We start from the raw sequence: 21384 nt of genomic DNA, 5'->3' as shown, positions 1-21384 counted from the left end.
TCCCTTGGGGCCAGGGACCACCAGGAGGCTGGAGGTAGTAGAGCACAAGGCTCTTTGAGAGGCGTAGGAAGAGAGGCAATTCCTCAAATATACTGGGCCCAGCCCGCGTGTGGCCTTAAAGGTGATAAGCAAAACCTTCAGCCTGATCAGGAATTCGACCAGAAGCCAGCACAGCTCCTCGAGGATAGGCTGGATGTGAGACCTTCTTTGAGTACCGTGGCAGCTTCATTCTGGACCAGATGAAGTTTCCGCACTATTAATTATTATTAATTATTATTAATTATTATTAATTATTATTAATTATTATTAATTATTATTTATTATTTATTATTTATTATTTATTATTCATTATTTCCCGCCAGGTAGGTAGGCTCATGGCAGGTGACAGTTGCCTTAAAAACCCCAATTAAAACCTCATTAAAAAGGATAAGGACAGGCCAGTGTAGAGCGAGTTGCAGAAGTCCAATTCAGAGGTGACCATCACGTGGATCACTTTGGCTAGGTGTTCCAGAGTCAAGTAGGGCGCTAGTAGTTTGGCTTGGCAAAGGTGGTAAAATCCCAGCCGCACTACCGTTGTTAGAATCATAGAATCATAGAGTTGGAAGGGGCCATACAGGCCATCTAGTCCAACCCCGCGCTCAACGCAGGATCAGCCCAAAGCATCCCAAAGCATCCTAAAGCATCCAAGAAAAGTGTGTATCCAACCTTTGCTTGAAGACTGCCAGTGAGGGGGAGCTCACCACCTCCTTAGGCAGTCTATTCCACTGCTGAACTACTCTGACTTTGAAATTTTTTTTCCTGATATCTAGCCTATATCGTTGTACTTGTAGTTTAAACCTATTACTGCGTGTCCTCTCTGCAGCCAATTGTTATCTGAGCCTCTATTGAGAGGCATCAAGAATCACCCCTAGGTTCGTGGCGGAGTGGGCCATTGATAAGCTGTACTCCATCCAGGTTGCATAGGCTCGCTTCCTCTCTTGGACCTTTCCTGCCAAGCCACAGGTCCTCCATGTCTGAAGGATTGAGGTTCAGATGACTGAGCTTGAGTCACCTCATCACTGCTTCCAGACAGCTGGCTTATGTTTCCGGGGGAGAGTTAGGGTGGCCATCCATCAGAAGGAACAAATCTAAGGTGTTTTTCTCTCCTCAGAAATTAATTTAATTTACTTTTAGAAAAGGAAAAAAACCCTAACATTTCATTTTTTCTCAAGTGCTTTCTACTGTCTATATACAATTTTAGGCATAAATAGTTGTATGTAATTTTAGAACTTTCAAATGCTGGACATCATTGGTCTAGCAACTTATAGTAGAGGCTGGTACTCATTGTCTGTAATTTTCTAATCAGGCAGGATGAAATACATCCTCTATTCCAGGGATAGTCAACCTGTGGTCCTCCAGATGTTCATGGACTACAATTCTCATGAGCCCCTGCCGGCTTTTGCTTGCAGGGGCTCATGGGAATTGTAGTCCATCTGGAGGACCACAGGTTGACTACACGTGCTCTATTCTATGAGCAGTTTTGAGGTTTAACAGCCTGTGAGGGGTTTTTGAAGGCTTCAGTACTGACACAGACTTTAAAGTGAGGAGCCCAGATGTGCCTTATCATTCTAAGGATTCAGTCTCTGAACTTGTTCTTTTAGTTCCAGCCACTCATTCAGTTGTCTGAGATGTTTAGCCGTATGCTACAGTGAAGGTACATGAAGAAAAGTTGGAAGTCCGTTCTAACTCTATGATTCTGTGATCTCCAGGACTAAGCAAAAAGGATTTTCCCCATGCTCAGCCTCAGGGCCAATAGCCATGCCACAATGCTCTGGGGGGAGGCAGGATATAAATGTAATAATAATTATTATAATAATTATAATAATTATAATAGCTGATGGTACAATTGGTCTCTACTGCCCTAAAGATAATTCTTTTGTCCATTCTTGCCCTTAGCATCCTCTCAATGATTTTGCCAATTCTGAAAATCACAAGGATCTCCCCATTCCTCTTCTAACCTCTCTATCAGATAATCAACTTGAAGATTCACCAGATTTCCTCCACAGCTTCTTCAAACTCTGATCAAATTCTACATTAGCTGAGAAGCCAGTGTGTATTCTTTGTATCAAATCTGTATTCTCTGTACCAAAACTCCTCCAGATGTTCTTGGTTAGAGTTCTGGACATGCTGTGTTCAGTCAAAATCTTGAGTGTGAGTATGGCAATGTTTTTACTTCAACTCTCCCACTGTATTGCTGGGAGAATTAGATGCTGTCCCATCATGCCTGGGATGGAAAGAGGTAAAGGGTAAGGATTGTTCTCTGCATCACAGACTATTTTCATAGAAAAATGCTGGCTACAACATCCTGGCCTCAACCAATCACTGGACAGCATCCAAGGAATTTTCTAGAGTAAGAATGAGCCCCCCCCCCTCCCATATCAGATTTATAGCTGAACTATGTGCGCTAATTAACTAGCCTGAGTAGATTACCTTAACTAGTAATTGACAAATGTGGGAGGGGGCTGACTGCAGAGAATTAGAGAACAGTGAAACTTAACTGGAACTAGCTGGAAAATTCCTTTAAGATGGCTTCTCTTGTGACAAGCTTGTACAATATGACTCATAATACAGAAATTGGAATAATGCTGTTCTGAAGCCTTGATGTTCTTCCACTGATAGTTCTTTTTTTTTCAGCCCCACATGTCACAGCCTTCCTTGCAGAGTACATTGACAGTCTGCCACTGACCTGCTCTCCTTCTGTCTTAACATAACATCAGCTTTGTCTTCATCAACTTACAGGAAGCATAATAGCTTCTCTGATTTCAAAGGAGCCTCAGATTTATCACTATTGTGTCAGAATCATAGGCTCTTTATCAGCTGAAAACTCTCAAATGTAATCCAAACAGCTTATAAAACCAACCATGGCTTGATAGAATCAAAATCATGGATTCGTTACACTCCTGATTTTGCTAGCCCTTCTACCATTAGTAAAAGATATGTGGAGTTACTTGGCTCCCATTACTCGAACCTCTAAGTTCAGAAGCCTTCATTGTTTGTAGCAGAATGGGTGTGACTTTCTACCATCCTCCTGATTCTATCTTGTCTCAGGGGAAAAGGATACACTCTCTTCTGTACCAACAGATGGAGAAAGGCTATCGGATGGCATGAGGTGGCAAAAATTATACTTCCATAGTCATATCATTCAAAGCAGTAAATTACATAGCCTACATGGCCTGTTACTAGCATTTCCTGTGCAAGTATAAGGTATTGCCAGTGCTTGACCAGCTCCCAGAGGATGTCAAAAAGATAGTGATTACTTTTAAAGGGAATTCATTCTACTTCAACCAAGAAACAAATCCTAATATATTTGAAATAATTGCCAAATGTGTATTGCAGTAATAACTACTTCAGATATTCTTTATTGCTGTGCCTGGCTTTGATCAACATCTTTGGTTGTTCATACTTGGATCATCCGTAGTTGTTCCTTGAGATCACGTAACATCTTTCTGCAACCCATCCTTCACCTAGTAAAACATCCACTCAATGTTGGAAGACATAACTAGGGCTGTGCAATTGTTTCCCCCACAGTATTTTCCAGTTCAGGTCTATTGGACCTGGAAAAAAAAATCGGGATTCCCGTAAGAACCCAGATCCCAAGACCATTCAGATCCATGTTTCGGAAATCCTGATTCTTTTTTTCAGGTTTAATAGACCTGAACCAGAAAACACTGAGGAAAAAAGCAGCCACCATGACACTAAAAACAGTTGGGAGGTGGTTTAACGGGCTCTTTTGGTCAGTCCCTTTAAACTGGACTGCCCAACAGAGCACACCAAGCAGCCGATCCTGTGGGGAGAGTTCTCCCTGCAAACTTGGCTGGGTCTATTCTGGGTAGCCCAGTTTAGACCAGACTGCCCAACAGAGCCCAACTAGGAGCCAATCTTGCACAGAAAGTTCTCCTTACAGGCTTGGTTGGGGCTCTGCTGACAGCCTGGTTTACATTGGATTGCTCAACAGAATTTACCCAGGAGCTGATCCTGCAGGAGTTAATCTGGGCACACCTGGCATAATGGGATTTATTAATTGTCTATAAACTTCTTTCAGTTATCTTGATGTAAAACAAGAATAGCACCCCTGTTATCAGCAGGTTTAAAAATAGTATAATTACATGCACAAAGGTATTTTAGAAACAGGTTTTCTTGCCTGTATAAATTATGCCAGATACCTTCTGTTATTTAAAGTTATTGAAAGTAGATTTAGTTGTAAATATATTTCTACAGTTTTCTTATGATACCTCTTCCCCTTTTTCTAAACATTAGCTCAAGTTCTACTATAAGTTTAAATAGATCATAAGTACTAGTGAAAGACAAGCTCTTCTGAAGTACTGAACATTTGTATTCTGTGAACACAATCGAGTGTTTAAGATCTTTTTGCGATATTTCTGAAAGTCCAGGGTTCTTTCCCTCTTTCCCAAAGAAACTCCTAAGGCAGATCTATCAGATCAAGAGTTAAGACTCTTCAAAACAGTTGTCCTTAATTGACTGCAGTGTATTCTTATATTTTGGAAGGAACTGATCAGGAACGTGGGGCTCCTGCCCCTTTGGACATGTACATTCAGCACTGCATCTCCAAGGGGAGAAAACACCTGTCCTTAAAAACTAATTCTAGAAATTTCAAATTGCTCCTCTGCACAGGCACAGAGCCTATCATTGTGAATATAGAGATGGCCATTCAAAGATTAACAATTAAAGATAAGTAATCTGTTCATTGTGACTGTGTGTCTGTAAGATTACTACTGTCTCTCCCACTTTTGTTTCATTTCATCACTTTCTTTCTAAAATGTAATTAGAGTGATTAATTTACCTGCAAGGATATCTGTTTTCATTTTCTAAAAGTCCTTAATCCATCTGATCTATGGAATGGTTGCAGTGGCAATTTTAATTGATTTTCTTAAAATTAACTTGTTATTTTAGCCATGTTGATATATTTTGTAGATTATCTTTAGAGATGGGATGGACATAAAGTTTAAGTATAAGCCATCTGGCTTCTTCTCCAGTTTCTTACTCATCTTACCATTATGTTAAAGTAGTTTCTACTATTATTATGTTTATTAAGAGTGTTCAAAGTAGGCAAGGTCCAACTCACGTCTGCAGCACACCGTTTGGTTTGGCACGTGGACTAATTTTCTGACCTTGATGCATGGACAGCAGTGATGGGGCTGAAGTCCCCCTCATCCCATTCCCTCTGCTTTGTCTTATAGCCCCTGATTGCTTGTTGTTTCATTATCCACATAATTCTTTGTTCTGTGTTTGTAATTTTCTGAGGAAAACATTTTGTAATTCTCTGACTAAAAATTTCCTAATCTGGTCCACTATTTCATTCACTCTCAGGATTGCAGTATTTAAACATATAGACATTAGACATCTCTGCTTCACTGACACATACAAACTCATTAAGGTGTGCATACAGAACATGAGTTCATTTATTTATAAAATAAATGTATGCCACTTCAATATAGACTTGCTCTGGACTGTTCAAGTGCATTTCACCTGACTGTACTGTTCCTCAAGAAAAAGACAGAAGAAGCTGAACTATTCTTCCATACTACTCTCCTATTAGCATAGATTCAAATGAGTAGCCGTGTTGGTCTGAAGTAGCACAATAAAATCAGAGTCCAGTAGCACCTTTAAGACCAACGAAGATTTATTCAGGGCGTGAACTTTCGAGTGCAAGCACTCTTCATCAGACTAAGAACTGACCATCATAACAGGAGGAATATATAAGCAAAAGTTTTGCTCTCCTATTGTCAGTGATCAGCAGAGGGAGCTCTCAACCTGAATGCTTCAGCGCAGCCACCCAGCTTTTCACCTTTATGAAGCACTACTATGACTATGATTGTTATAGCCAGTGTAGATACATTCTTTGGAAGGGCAACATCCAACACTTTCTTGCCTGGATTTACCTGTACCCTCTTCTCAGTAGTTTGTGATGCTTAGAGACCATGACAGAGTAGAAACACATTGCTTACCTGTCACCGTTCTTCTGTGGAGTCATTTCTGCACGCACATGATTAGCCTTCTTTCCCTGCGACTGTTCACTTATTAACTTAAACAAAAAGGGAACAATTGTAATGAAACAAAACCAAGAAACAAAGAACTGAAGAGTTACAATGCCATATTTAAATAAGGAATTCTTGAAGTGCCCCCAAAACTGTATATTTCTACAGTTCTACAGAGAGCCAGCTTGGTGTAGTGGTTAGGAGTGCGGACTTCTAATCTGGCAAAACGGGTTTGATTCCACACTCCCCCACATGAAGCCAGCTGGGTGACCTTGGGCTTGCCACAGCACTGAACAGTAATATCAGGGCTCTCTCAGCCTCACCTACCTCACATGGTGTCTGTTGTGGGGAGAGGAAAGGGAAGGTGATTGTAATCCAATTTGAGACTCCTTTGGGTAGAGAAAAGTGGCATATAAGAACCAACTCTTCTTCTTTCAAAAACCAGAATATAAAAAGTAATGTACATGTATGAATAAATACAAAATAGTCCTTTATTTACGAAGCGTGAATAAAAGAGCCTTTTTCATAATTGTTTTCTTCTTATCATAAAAATAATACACAGGGACAAACATCACAAAAATTGCAAAGAATATATAAGAAACAGGGCCATGGCTGCTCTATACGTAGTGTTAAAAAATAGATTTAGAAAAAAATTATATAATGTGATATATACATTTCAAACTCAGAATGAAGAGCAAAGCAAATCAATTACTGACCGCATCCTAGAAGCTTATATGTTGTAAAACAAGTTGCTTCAGGGAAAAGGGAAAAAAAACCCTATCAGAACTCTATATGTGTCTCCTGCAAATAAATGAATGCATAATACAATAAAAAAAGATTGAAATTAAAACTTAATCATGTGTATATATCAATATCTGCCTATATATATGTATGTACCCAGATGAGTACTGGCTCCAAAAGACATGTAACCATCTTTCTTTCCAAACCTCAGGTGTAGCAAAAACACTAACAGCCACGTGTTGATAATAAAAGCCCATAAAGACTGCAACATGAATACCTGTGATAGCTGTAGATAACCACTGGATTGAGTAAATTAAAGGTATACCTCCCAACATAACCCAAAAACAATCATATTGTTTTATAATGGTAAACGCAAAGATATAACAATGCCATTGTCCAATCTAGCTTCTCAGTCAGATCTATAGAAACCCTAATCCTCAGGTAAAAAAATCAAAAGGCGCCTTTGCTCAAATTGTGGTGAAGTTGGAATCCCAAAACTGAGACTTCTGAATTATCCAGAATCAAAGTTCCTTGTCAGTGTGCTTTGCAGCAGAGAAGTGTTTCTCCATTGGTGCTGAAATCATCCCAGTTTTAATGCAAGGATTGTTCTGCAGTCCTTATTCTTGTGATCCTTGGCTCATGTGAAGTTTACCTGGTCTTAACCTGGGCCTTTTTTACTCTGGCCCCCACCTGGTGGAATGAGCTCCTGAAAGAACTAAGGGTCCTGTCAGATCTAACCCAGTTCTGCAGGACCTGTAAGACGGAGCTCTTTCACCAGGCATTTGGTTAAGTCCAGGCAGGCAGAAATTCTTGTTCCTCCTCTAGTGTCTCCCACTGATACCCTCATCCCTGGAGACTTGGAAAATCAGGGGAGAGGTGGGGGACATTAGAGTGTTGTGGGATTTGGGAATCACAGGCTTTTATGTATTCTTCGTTATTTTAATCTGTTGTATTATATTTTATTATCAGCTACTTTGAGCTGACAGGTTGGGAGTGGCAGCCTATATGTATATTAATTAATATTAATAAATAAAATAAATTCTAACTGGACTTGCAATCATACCTGCATATTTAACTCTACAAAGACATTGTACTGCATATATTATTCCTCTAGTTTTATAAATTTTTGATGTACTATCTCCTAGTACACATTTGAACAATTCTGCAAACACTACATTGTCCGCCGGCAAAGTAACCCCTCTTAACTGAACATGATTTTAAAGGTGGGTTCTGTACCTACTATGTACAAACTTACCTGTTAATATTTTTGAACATTTAAAACCAAACAATGATTTTTTATTAATCCTTGGGATTTATTTATTTATAGTTATGTTTACTGCCCCTCCTGGACAGCCAGCTCAGGACAGTTTACATCAGTGTAAAATTTGTTATAGGACCGGAACTGGACCTGCTTTGGAAAGATAGTCTCTATTAAAATGAAGAACTTTTGTCTATTGTTACAGAGACAACACTAGTTGCATTACAATATTTTGCTGACTAGGGGCAGGTTACCTAGATTGGGACAATGAGAAAGCTCTGGTTGAAGCCTTGAAAGGTAGTTACCATCTTTAAAACCAGAATGGCAACAGCTAAACTTCAAGGATACTTCTCATTGAGAAGGATCATTTAGCAAGACCTTATAGAAACAAAGAGATGAAAAAAGGCCAAATATTCACTTCTACTAAGAAGGACAGAGATTTTAAATGTTTTTTGGAAGTCAGGTAGACAGCTGTAAAATAGCACCCTTTTGCTAACAAGCTAAATTCAAATACTACAAGCCCTGCTCTGGAAGGCCCAATCTAGCCTGATTGTGTCAGATCTCAGAAACTAAGCTGGTTTGGTTCTGGTTAGTACTTGGATGAGATATCACCCAGAATAGTCCAGGGTTGATACACAGGCTGGCAAATGGCAAACCGCCTTTGTATTACAATCTACTAAACACAATCTTCCACACAAAGCAGAAATTAATATAAATAAAATATAGGAACTTGTTTTTTTAGGATGACAAAATCAATCAAAATGGATCACATGGAAAATATCTGTTTATCAGCTAATAGTGTCTTTTCAGGCTGCCTATAAATTTGGATGTGTGGCCATGAAATCAGTACATGTACATAAGCAGTCCTGAAAGTTTGAGGTCTGTAAACACTATCATTGAGTTTTTAAGATCTTCTTTTTGTGACCTTTCTGAAGGTCTAGAGTTCTTTCCCTCTTTCCAATCCTTCCCCAAGAAGCTCCTAAAACAGATCTATCAGGACTCTTCAAAACAGTTGTCTTTAATTGCTTGCAGTGTATTCTTAAGTTATGGAAGGAATTGATCGGTAAGGGGTGAGTCCTTCCCTTTGAACCTCAGCATTGCATCTCCAAGACCCATTATGCACGGGGGTTTTAGCGCACATTCGGGGTGGAATGGCGGCGACTAAAATCACGGATAACGCACGGAGCCGGCTGCAACCGGCTGCAGCTTCGGTGCATGCCGCCGAAAAAGCCGCGTCAGTGAAACGCGGAAGAAAGCGCAGCTTCCGGGTGAGCGGGGCGCAACCAGAAGCGGCGCCCGGATTGGCGCATGCATAATCGGTTACTCTGGGTTTTGCCGCCGTCGCGCCCCGCCCCGTGTATAACCGGTATGCGTCGTGTCTTCCCCCTCTGCGTTTTCCATGTGACCCGAAATCGCCGTTTCGGCGGCCGTGCATAATGGGCCCAAGGGGAGAAAACACCCATGCCTCAAAGGTAACCCTAGAAATTTTGAAATTGCTGTTCTACACAGACACATAGCCTATGAGTTGAATGCTCAGATGATCACTCAGCAAATAACAAAGATAAGTAACCTGTTTATAATGGCTGTCTTTATGTGCCTGTAGCACTACTCTCTTTGCCCCATTCATCCCATTTCATCACTTTCTAAAAAGTAATTAGAATGATGAATTTGCCTGCAAGGATATCTGTTTTCATTTTATAAAAGTACTTAATCTAGCTGGTCTGAGGAATGGTTGCACTGGCAGCTTTAATTGATTTTGAAAATTAAATTTGTTATCTTAGCCATGTGGATTTATTTTGTAGATTATCTTTAGAGATGGGATGGATAGAAAGTTAAGTACAATACCGTCTGGCTTCTTCTCCTATTACTTTCTCATCTTACCATTATGTTAAAGTAGTTTCTACCATTATATTTATGATGTTGATATGTGTACCAAAGGAGACGAGTTCCAACTCATGTGTACAACATACTTTTTTGCTTGGCACCTGGACCAGTCTTCTGACCTTGAAGCATGGACAGCAATTCTGGGGTTCAATTTTTCTCCCAAAATGCCCCCTTTCCATCCATCTTGTTGTTGTTGGTTGTTTTTGCTGTTAGCTTCCAGTTGTGTTGCAGCGGTGTGACATGTAGCTAACAGGCATGTTGCAGCATTTGATTTATTTGGTTATTTCTATTTCTGAATAGTTACTTTCATATTTTACTTTGGGTGACAAAGTTCACTTTTTAAAAGCTTAGAAGTGCTGTACAAACAGATAAAAAACTGTGAAGGGTTAATTTTTCACAGAATCAGAGCATTAAGAGTCAGTTAAAAGCTCAAGACAAATACTATTGTTTCAGTAAGACCGATTATGCACTGGGAACTTTACTGCCCCAGCTCCTGTGCAGGAGCAAAAATCGGGGCTGGATAAGGTACACCAGGCCAAATGCTCCCCTGTGTGGGTGCAGGAAGAGGTAGAGCAACCTGCCACGACTAAAACTCCAGCCTGGAGCCTGGCATGAAACCTCCAGTGCATAAACGGTCTAGAAGGTGTTTAAGTACTTGATAGAGTGTACCAGCCTTCTGGAAACCATAGGACTTAAAGAATACTTAAAGAAAGTATACTGAAGTGTTGGGGGAAAGCATTGGGTCAAAAGCCTCTCAACATAAAAATCCCTATGAAAAGCTTAAGAAACTCTCATTACCCTGAAACATAAGAACTAAAGTCTGTGTATGTGCTGGTTTTACCTCGGTAATTTCAACTTCTAATTTCACCTGACCTTCCCATCTTCTAAGATAAATAAAATATTCTGTTATATTTGAAATTCAAAACACGTTGGAAGCTGTTTAAATTGTTAAAATGGGCGACTGATCCTTTTCTCAGATTCCTGGGCTCAGTCAAAAGCCAAAGTACTATACTGTGACAGTGTGGGACAGCCGGAGTTCTTCAGCAAAGAAGAAAACACATTACTAGTACAGCTCACTCCATATAGGGAAAGTTAAACAGAAGTAAAATCTTGCCATAGAGGAAGGGAAATGGATGGGTCCATTATATCTTGTCATAGATTTGTTTTGTTTTCTGTGTAGCATATCTGTAGTGAAAATTTCTAAGGTATTGACGAGCACTTACATAGGTTTTTTTCCCCTCCAATATATTGTTACTGTGTACTCCTTTTTCATTTTTTGATTGCATTGAAGATCAATGCCAGAAGTTATCCAATTTTCTTCAGTTTAATAGAGTTTTAAACTGTTTTTCTTACAAATTTAATGATCTGTGTTTCATACATTCTTTCTGTCTGTAGTGTTCTTTTTCCAGTTAGCATTTCAAAATTTGTAAACTGTAATAGCAAAACTGCACTGATAATTATAGGAGCTGTTTCATTACTAATTTTGATGAAAATAGATTGACTTCAGTCTTCTCCATGCCATCTGGTTTACAGGACTTTGTATGGTTAAATTTGTTTCTCCCTAATGTAGTAAAAATCTTTTCATATACTCTTGAGTTCCTGCAAACTCCTTTAATAATTTATAGTTTTGACATTCTTTAATAAATATTGGATGTTGGAAGTTAATTACTTGATGCAGATCTGAATTGTAACAAGATGAAAATGTTGTCTTTCAGTGGATGAATTTTTAGTCCATGAAGGTCCTGTCCTACTGGATATGCGCATTAAACATCTGATGAAATCAAAGCTGTTAACTCAAGCCACTGTCCTAGCAAAACTATGCTCTGATCACCCAGAAATTGGTATCAAAAGCAATTTTAAGCAAACTTACTTAGTCTGCCTTTGCTCTGGATCACCAAATGAAAAATTAATGCAAGAGGTGAGTATATGTTATGTGACTCTTAAAGCAACAATGTTTAAAGTCTGTGAATTGAATATTAATAAAACTTATGATTTCATATCAGTAGGATTTATGAAAAGGGGATTGTTTATACACATATTCTGAATCTGTTCACATAATAATAAAATATAAAGCTCATTAAGAGTTTTTATTATATTGTAGGAAAGAATTCATCATTTAGGAAATACTGGGCTGTATCAAGGCTAAATTTCCCATCTGTGGAACAGAACATTCATAGTTCTCCCTCCATCTGCCCCCCCCCCATCTCCACAAAATGCTACTCCTGTATGATAGCGGACCCTAAATAACAACATAGATGGGGGGGTTGCAGGGGCTATTGGTGGCAAGTATCAACTTGGTCTGGATAGAACTCTCTGTTTATGCAATGCCTGTGACTGATCCTTACCGCTTAGGACAAGTTGGACTATGTATCAAAACAAGCACAGAGGGTTCCTGGGTATTTTAAAGTAATTTAAAGACTTTTCAAAGGATGTTCTTAAAACAATTATGATTGATGAGTTCTGTATGAGAAGTGTTTGAGAGATGCATATATGTTAGACCACTGCTTAGTTCAAACTGACAATCTTGTTTGAATTTTTGAAGAGAAATGACAAAGTTAATTTAACTGGCTTTACTATTGCCCTGCACTGGAGATGGCTACCACACACCCCTAAACAGCAATTTCATCTGTGCTCCCTGTACTAGCCAGACCTAATACCAACATCATGTGAAATCAAATTGCTTTACGTTTCCTGGCTTCATGATCCCTAAGTGACCAGGTCACTTAAATTCACACACATGAACACATCCTGCTATCTAGGCAGACATGATAATGTGATTCTTAAATTATTCTAAAGTATTAAATTATTATTCTTTAATAATAATTGTCAGTACAGAAGCCACGTTAATATTTGATTTGTTTTGCAAAGGGTTTTTCTTGCAACCCTGCAATTCTGGTGGACAACAAGCAGATGTGACTTTCATCTTTTTACAGATTATATCTTAAACCTAGTTTCTGCTGAAGTGGTAAACCTTTCTGGATGATATGGGCTTACATAATGGTAGGGTCTTTCAGATCAAAAAACGACAGATACAGCAAGGAGACTGGTTCTAGTGGAGCCATCTCATATTCTTTGTGGAGGGTTTTTTATGTGGAAAAGCATTCAATCATGTAATTCTCTTTTTGCAGTCTAGAAGTGTCACAGACTGAGCTTTAAGTCCTAACCATCTATTATTTGTTTTTAATTTGTAGTAGACTTTGTAATCTAAGTGCTATATAGCTTTTCCTCATTCTCACACCTACCTTGTGAGAAAGTAAATATGCAGCCAAGGCAATGAGAGTCTGCATCAAGCACTATGTACATCAGGTACATATTCATAGTTCTGTTGTTCACAATGTAGCCTGCAAAGTACAGGCACAATTTTAAAATCAGGCCTGACTACTTTTTTTTTTCTCCTTTGAACCTTCCTCCTCCACAGTCTTCTCCCTCCTATGTCTGGATGGTGGTATTTGAAAGATACCTGTGGCTACTGCCTATTTTGTCTACGTAGTAAATCCAGGTAGGGTGTTTCACTGGACCCTACCAGTTACTTTTGCCTTTTTTTTGCTGCCACCACTCAGAATTTTTCTTTAAAATGCATCTCTAAGTATGCAATATCAACTAAGTATGCTCAAGTTTATAGAGAAGTTCCAATTTAAAGATAGATTCCTAACCTGTTTCTGGTAGGGAGGTAATGAGCATCAGAGATTAATAAGATATTAACCAAGATTTAAAAAAAAATAAACCACTGTGAAAAACCCGAAATATTCCAACTTGTATTACTGTTCTTGATATATGAGCAAATAGATTTCTCCAGAATTTAACATACATCTCTGCCCCAGTGGCTCTCTATCTTGATCTCGGAACTATTAATATATGCTAAACTGTTAGCTGTAATGTTTTCTGTTCTGTACTGTCTTTTAACAGCAAACACCTTTCTCTTTTTAACTCCCTAGACTCCATTACTCTTTGCATGAGTATTGTTCCCCTTACTGTCCAGTTTTATTCAGTAAAATCTCTATGTCATTCCTCTTCAACTTCTAGTACTCCAAGTGTTTCTTCTCTTTTAGGCTTGGATCCCACCAAAAAAGTAATAAATGACAGAAGGATTTCTATCATCAAAATGACTTTCTCTCCCCCCCCATCCCACTGCTGCCTGAAATGCTGCTCCTGGGTGGTGAGGAACCTGCAGGAACAGCATGAAGGGGGTCTGCAATGGAATAGGGAAAGTAGTAAAAATCACCGCCCTTTCATCAGTGGAAATTCTGTGTGGCATCCAACCCCTTGGTTCAGATAGGGCTCTTCCAAGTGAATACTGGGCTGTTTGACTTACTATATGCTAGTTTTATTCCAACCAACAGACTCTTGTATTACAATTTAGAATAATACAACTTAGTTCCTAAATATGCATATCTAAAAGCTATACCTAATATCTTAACTGCTGGACAAAGTAATTTAATCAAATACTTGAGTCCTGTCCTCTTCCTCCTTCCCTCCCTTTTAACCTGCCTGCCACAACTACTATGGCTTTAGCTGCTAGCAAACCCTCTATTTATTGGCTAATTTTTACTTAATAATGATGTAAGGAGGATGAAGTATGCATGAATTGTCAATTGTTTTAACACTCTGGTTTGTCAGGTGAAAAAGAAAATCAAATGCAGCACAAGCCCTGGATGAAACACATGTCATGCTTTTTGTACATTTTACTGACAGTGTAATTATAAAGACACAAAATGAACTTTCATTTCCAATCTGTTTCATTGTACAGGATTATGTTAAGCCATCTTGGGGGCGGTATACATCTTTTCATCTTACTATGAGCTGTGTCAGTTTGGTGTAGTGGTTAGGAGTGCGGACTTTTAATCTGGCGAACAGGGTTCTGCACTCCCCAACATACAGCCAGCTGGGTGACCTTGGGCTTGTCGCAGCGCTGATAAAGCTGTTCTGACCGAGCAGTGATATCAGGGCTCTCGCAGCCTCACCCACCTCACAGGGTGTCTGTTGTGGAGAGAGGAAAGGAAGGCGACTGTAAGCCGCTTTGAGAATCCTTCGGGTAGAGAAAAGCGGTACATAAGAACCAACTCTTCTTCTTTTTCTTCTTCTTCCACAACAACTACTACTATAAGCTGCTTTCTCTTGGTTTCAAGGAAGAATAAGTCTCCAGTGGTGAGAAATATATGCATTATTAATTGGAAATTTATAGAAAGAGAAGTGCAAGGTTTTAAGCAGTCAGATGCTTTCTCCATTGTGATTTTTGACAATGTGATTTTTTTTCACCCAGTGTTCCTTCTTTGGTTAAGTGCAGATGCAGCCTTGGAGCCACCAGAACATTTCCATGGACCAAAGAATTTCTGCCTGCAGAACATTACTTTTTTTTTGGGGGGGGGAGTGTTCCCTACCTTGCAGCCCAATATGTCCTTCCCTGGAGATCCAAACCAATGTCCCCCAATCAAGATTAAGAGAATGTCCATATGTTCATGCATTCTCCTTACTTGAATTCCTTCATTTTTCAGCTTTAATGGTCTACACCATGTTTAATGCTTAATGTGGTAAACTTTAAAACCAATATTAAAGTAAACTGGCAGTGGTATGGCATAGCTAATCTGTGAAAAAGGAGGAGAGAAGTGATTTTGAGTGGAAAAGCATATGAACCTACATAATTAAACAGGATGTTTGTGTCTTTTTAACAACCAAGAAATGTGGCATCCATATTAAATACTTATATTCCTCTCCCATCGATACTTCAACACATAGCATCTCTTCTTCCATCAGGAAAACCCTTTGATTCCCAGAATTCTTTAATTTTTTATTTTAAAGTTCGGACTTAAATTTAACAGATTGTTGTGACAGTGAATCCAATCCAATTTATAAAGATTTTTTAATCTGAATGTTTGGTTTAAGAATTTGGTGCTTGAAATATTTCTGTAATTTTTAAAAGTTTGTTAATAGGTCCCAGTTAAAACCTTTTGATGTGACTTTATGTTTTGACCTGAAAATAAATTTTGTGATTGAATTTTGTTCGTTTTTCATTTCAGATTGCAGACATAGATTGCAAAGATGCTTTAGAAATGATCTGTAATCTAGAATCTGAAGGAGATGAAAAGAGTGCTCTGATTTTGTGTGCAGCATTTTTATCGCGACAACTGCAGCAAGGAGAGATGTACTGTGCATGGTAGGTTGGTAACACTTTTTGACCTGTACTAGAGCTGCCATCGTACAGCAGATTTACAAATGGAGTTATTGAACAAAGGCAGCAAAAGCCTTAGTAAAGACTCAGTGTCTATTTCTCAGGATTACAGGCCATGTTATATAAAAACTACAAAGGACATCGGTTTTACTCATTTCTTTATTTTACAGAAATCTCTAGTGCATTTGCAATAATTTAACATAGTATAATCTTTAAACAGCCCGTGGCGCCATGGGCGCCACGGACTAAATAATTCGTTAAGCCCCCTTGAGGTGGGCTTTGTCCGTGATGAGGAAGGGTCCGGGTTGGACCCTTCCTCACGACAGACAATCGGAGGGACCAATCGGCAGGCGCTTTGCGCCTGCCGATTGGTCCCTCCGATTCCCAGCCTGAGCAACTGCGAGCCGCGCGCAGCGCGGCTCGCAGTTGCTCCCGGCCTGACGCGGCGAGAGGCGCAAAGCGCCTCTCGCCGCGTCAGCCCGCCGCCCCAGGGAGCCCCCAGCAGTCGCGCGAAGCGCGGCTGCCGGGGGGTTCCCTGCCTGGTGGACTGACGCGGCGAGAGGCGCAAAGCGCCTCTCGCCGCGTCAGCCCGCCGCCCGACGGAGCCTGCCTGCCTGCTGCCCAAAGAAGCCTGCTGCCGCCGCCACCGACGACGACGCCAACCAGCCCGCCGCCGCCGTCGGTGAGTCCTAGCGCCCGCTGCATTTAGCTGCAGCGGGCTTGATTGCTAGTTTTAGTATAAAGGTAAAGGTATCCCCTGTGCAAGCACCTGGTCATGTCTGACCCTTGGGGTGACGCCCTCTAGCGTTTTCATGGCAGACTCAATATGGGGTGGTTTGCCAGTGCCTTCCCCAGTCATTACCGTTTACCCCCCAGCAAGCTGGGTACTCATTTTACCCACCTCGGAAGGATGGAAAACTGAGTCAACCTCAAGCCAGCTGCTGGGATTGAACTCCCAGCCCCATGGGCAGAGTTTCAAACTGCATGTCTGCTGCCTTACCACTCTGTGCCACAAGAGGCTCTTAATTTTAGTGTGTTAGTATATAATTTTAGTATATAAGGAAATTAGTTTTATTTGAAATTCTGAAAAGCTATTCAGATCTCTTTTCCCTTTATGACAACATTTTATAAAATTATTATGTTCTTTGCTAAGATTTGCAGACTGTTCCTTGTGTGACCATAAAATCCTTCTAAAACTAAGTTAATGTCAGTCTAAATTTTTGGAAAACCTAACAAAAAAAGCATTTAGAATGGAATCCTGTATTTTCCTTGAAAATATTTTCAAATCTGACATTAATTGTAGAATTGGTCAGGAAAGTAAAAATTCTGGTTTGGGGTTTTGGGACACCCTCTGAACCAAGCTTCCCAAATGAGCCTCTTTGGATCCCCTTTCTCCCAGCTGCAACTTCCCATGGCTGAGAGAAAGGGGGGTAGTCATTTAGGAAAGGTTAAATGGCTAGTAATCATTTGACCCATCCATTTTACTTGCCAAGTGGGGGGCGAAATGGACATATTTAATGGCTGATAGCCACTGGGTTTGCTTCCTCCTGCTTGGAAGCAGGGGAAAGCAAAACCAATTAGTGAAATGACTCAGGCATTTCAGCTTAACTGTGGGGTAGATGCTCTAACCCACTATTAGGTGGAAATTGCTACTAGCCATTTTATTTCCCCCTCTTAGAAGTGATGTGTATGTGTGAGACAGGATTGGCAGACTCAAGAAGCTTTTAGGTTTAAATGGCTGCAAGCCATTTCACTTGTCCATGTCACGTCCCATAATTTATTGGGGGGATTAGCAAAACCATATGGGTTAAATGTCTCACAACCTGCCTTGTGAGACATTTAACTCTAATTGTTAAATTAAAATGGTTTGAACTGAACAAAACAAATGTCTGGTAAAAGTTGAGGGAAGGAAATTGACCATGCCAAGTTCATGCCAAATTTTGATTCATAAACTTCATGCTCATGACTATTTAACTGTACTCTACGTATTAACAATTGCTATTAAGTGTGTTTTAGGCTGGATTTTAGGAATGATAGCTTCATTCTGCATTACAGATCTCTCATATATACCACTGAACTCAGCTGCAAATTATTTATACTTTTCTGTCAAAATATCGGTGAGGTAAATTGCCTCTTCTGTTGTTATATGCCAATTAACCCATATTAGCTTCCCTTTTTGGCTCTTCACCTCTCTGCTTACAATTCAAATTACAGTATATATGTTGTTCAATGAATTACAGTATTATGTTTCAATTTTAATATAGTTTAATTTTGTAAAAATTTATTTACAGGGAACTGACTCTCTTTTGGAGCAAGCTACAGCAAAGGGTTGAGCCTTCAATACAGATATATCTGGAGAGATGTCGTCAATTGTCTGTGTTAACAAAGACAGTATATCACATTTTCTTCCTAATTAAAGTAATCAATTCAGAGGTAAGGTATGAAAAAGGGTTATTTTAACATTAATTAAATACCAGTTTTTTGAGCTGAAAATCAAATTGGTCCTAAATGACGGTATAGAGCACTACATGCATGAAAACATTGTGGATGGGCAGGAAGGCTCCAAGCAAGGAAGCGTATCTACCCATCCTGGATGGAGTGCAGCTATCAGTGGCTCACTCTGCCAGAAACCTGGGCGCTATTCTCAATGCCTCTCTCTCTATGGAGGCATAGGTCACAAGAGTAGCACGGCAGGCTTTTTCCCATCTATGCCAAGCCAAACTACTAGCGCTTTTCTTGGCCCCCAGAACACCTAACCATAGTGATTTATGCAACAGACTTCTTCAACTCACTCTATACAGGCCTAACCTTAACCTTGATCCAGAAACTGCAACTGGTCCAAAATGCTGCTGTTAGGATCCTCACAGGTACACTGTGGAGGTCTTATATCTGGCCTGCTCTCCCAGTTGTATTCCAGATGAGACTAAAGGTCTTGGTAATCACCTTCAAGGCCATACGCAGTCTGGCCAGTGTACCTGAGAGACTGCCTCTCTGCCTATGCCCCCCCCTAGAGCTCTACGCTCCACCACTTCCAACTGGCTGGTGGTCCCTGGCCCCAAAGAAGCACATTGGACCTCAATGAGGACCAGAGCTTTCTCTGTCCTGGCCCCCACCTGGTGGAACAAATTCCCTGAAGAGATTTAGATGCGACCTGAACTCCACTGGACTCCCAGACACCCCTCAACATAGGCTTCTGATGGTATAGCTTTAGGTTAGATTGCCACCTCTCTTCTTGTCATCTTGGAGAGCTTTAAATGCAACTCTTGGTCTTTTATAATTCCAGATACATTTATTCAAACATCTCTGCTTTTCTTCTCTTTGATGTCAATAAACAAAACTTGAAATTAAAAAATTCAGTTAAGGAAGAACATTTATTTTAATAGGGACTATTCTTGATTTTCAAGAAAAGTTCCATTTAGTCCATCTGTTAAGATCTTCTTGTGTTGCATGCCGTACCATTTTATAATTATTTTCAAATAAACTTTTCAGGTCTTTATCAATAAAAACCCCTAGGTATTTAATCTTGTCCGGATTAATCTCACATCTGGTTATATGCTTCATTTCAGCAGATGTTTCCTCATTACTTATCAACAAAAAGATCTTTGTTTTGTGTTTATTAATTTTATATTCAGATTCTAGTCCGAAATCAGTCCATTAGATTTGAAATAGAAGTTTTAAGTTTAGTTAAAGATAAAATGATGTCATCTACTTAGCTTCTTATCTTGGCAAGTGTTACACCAAAAAGTCTTGGGTCAGATCTAATCTTAGAAGCCAAAACCTCAGACACCAAATTAAATAATAAAGGAGATAGTGGACATCCTTATTTAGTTAACTAAAATATTAGCCTCTTCTTTCATATATATTTGTTGAATACATTTTAAAAAATTCTCCACATTCCATTCACTGTAGCGTCACTTTAAGAACATTCCAGTGGTTTTTCAGCATCTAAAAAAATAAAGGCAGTCTCCTCTTCAGTCTGTGATGAAAAATCCATTGCATCCAAAACAAATTAAATAATCCTTCATATATCTTTTATGTATAAACCCAATTTGACTTTCATGTACTATATCCGTTATGCACTTTGTAAGTCTCTCAGCCAAAATTTTCACAAAAATTTTGTAATCCACATTTAAGAGCAAGATAGGGGACTGGCCTGCGGGGGCGAGGGGAGAGTGAGGCCCGGGTGCCATGCATGTGCGGCAGCTCCGCGCAAACGTGCATGTGCAGAGCTGCTGCGCATGCGCGTTTGAGCCCGCCGGCGTGCTGTTGGCCGTGCCTCCCTCTTCTCCCCCACAGCGCGCCACTTGCTGAGCCGCGAGCGAATCGCGGACGATTCGCTAAAGGCCTGGCGAGCTTCTCACTGTGGGGGGGGGGGGGTGAGAGGAAGGTGTGGCCACCACCGGCCCAGTGCCAAGGCTTCCGGGATGTGGCCCGGGGGTTGACAACCCCCAGTCTATATTATATCTGAATCTCCTTTATGAATGAGTTTTGTAAAGATCTGCAGTATGGCTCAAAAAAACTAATTTCAAAGGTGCTGCCATTTTGGAGCTAAAATGACACTAACAGATGAAACCTCAGAACCCTCATCAAAAACAGTTCCAGATAAATTGTCTTTGGCTTTGGTGTGTTCAACAGATGCAATCAGAATTCAGATCCTGTTCAATCTAAAGGGTGTCTTCTGAGCCCCCAGCTAATAAAGGCAAGGACAAAGAGAAGCACAAAGTAACTTCTTAGCAACAGGCCACTTTGCACTCTCCAGAGTCTGCTACTAGCCTTCAAGTGAAACCAAATACTCCCATCTCTTAGGCTAAGATCTCTTCCAGTGTCAATATTGGAGGATAAGGTGGAATATGATCAGCCTGCTGGTCAGGCCATGCATGATTCTGAATTGGATCAGAGGGCAACGATTCTGTGGTCACAGCCACCTGTATAGTGGCCTTCACAGACATACCTGTTGTCTCCTGGCTACGTAAGAGGAATGGGGCAATAACTTCCCTGTGCCTCAGTTGCTAATGTTTGCCCTTTTCCATATTGGGCTGCCTTGTATCCATCCTCAGCAACAGTCTCCTGTAGGCCTTGTTCCCCTGGACTATAAGATCAACAAGGAATCCTTTAATTTACTACTCACCTCTCACCATTAGTGACAGAAGAGATACAACCTAGGGATCCCCTATAATATCATTCTGCTCTCACAGACACAGAAGTCAAAAGCTGGATGTTTTAGGAAGAAAACTCTACACTTCTGCTACTTTAAGTTTCAAGGTACCCATTTACAAGACTATTATGGCTGTGGAAAAGAA

General features: G+C 40.1%; 1 protein-coding gene across 3 annotated transcripts in view; it reads left to right on the top strand.

Moving 5' to 3' along the window:
* The window catches only part of ZNF292 (zinc finger protein 292), a 65737-nt gene that overhangs the window by 34263 nt on the left and 10090 nt on the right, over positions 1-21384 (top strand). For 2 of the 3 annotated variants that reach the window (XM_077304977.1, XM_077304987.1), the window contains exons 5-7: positions 11634-11836; positions 15933-16069; positions 18376-18517. In XM_077304977.1, coding sequence (XP_077161092.1) covers positions 11634-11836; positions 15933-16069; positions 18376-18517 — 482 coding nt within the window. Of the gene's footprint in view, positions 1-11633; positions 11837-13336; positions 13418-15932; positions 16070-18375; positions 18518-21384 lie in introns of those variants that run through there. The other variant, XM_077304994.1, reaches the window with a different exon arrangement.

This window comes from Paroedura picta, chromosome 1 (genome assembly GCF_049243985.1).
Source record: "Paroedura picta isolate Pp20150507F chromosome 1, Ppicta_v3.0, whole genome shotgun sequence".
Classification (NCBI taxonomy): domain Eukaryota; kingdom Metazoa; phylum Chordata; class Lepidosauria; order Squamata; family Gekkonidae; genus Paroedura; species Paroedura picta.
The sequence above is the reverse complement of the archived record's forward strand: the minus strand, read 5'-3'. Positions and strand labels throughout refer to the sequence as shown.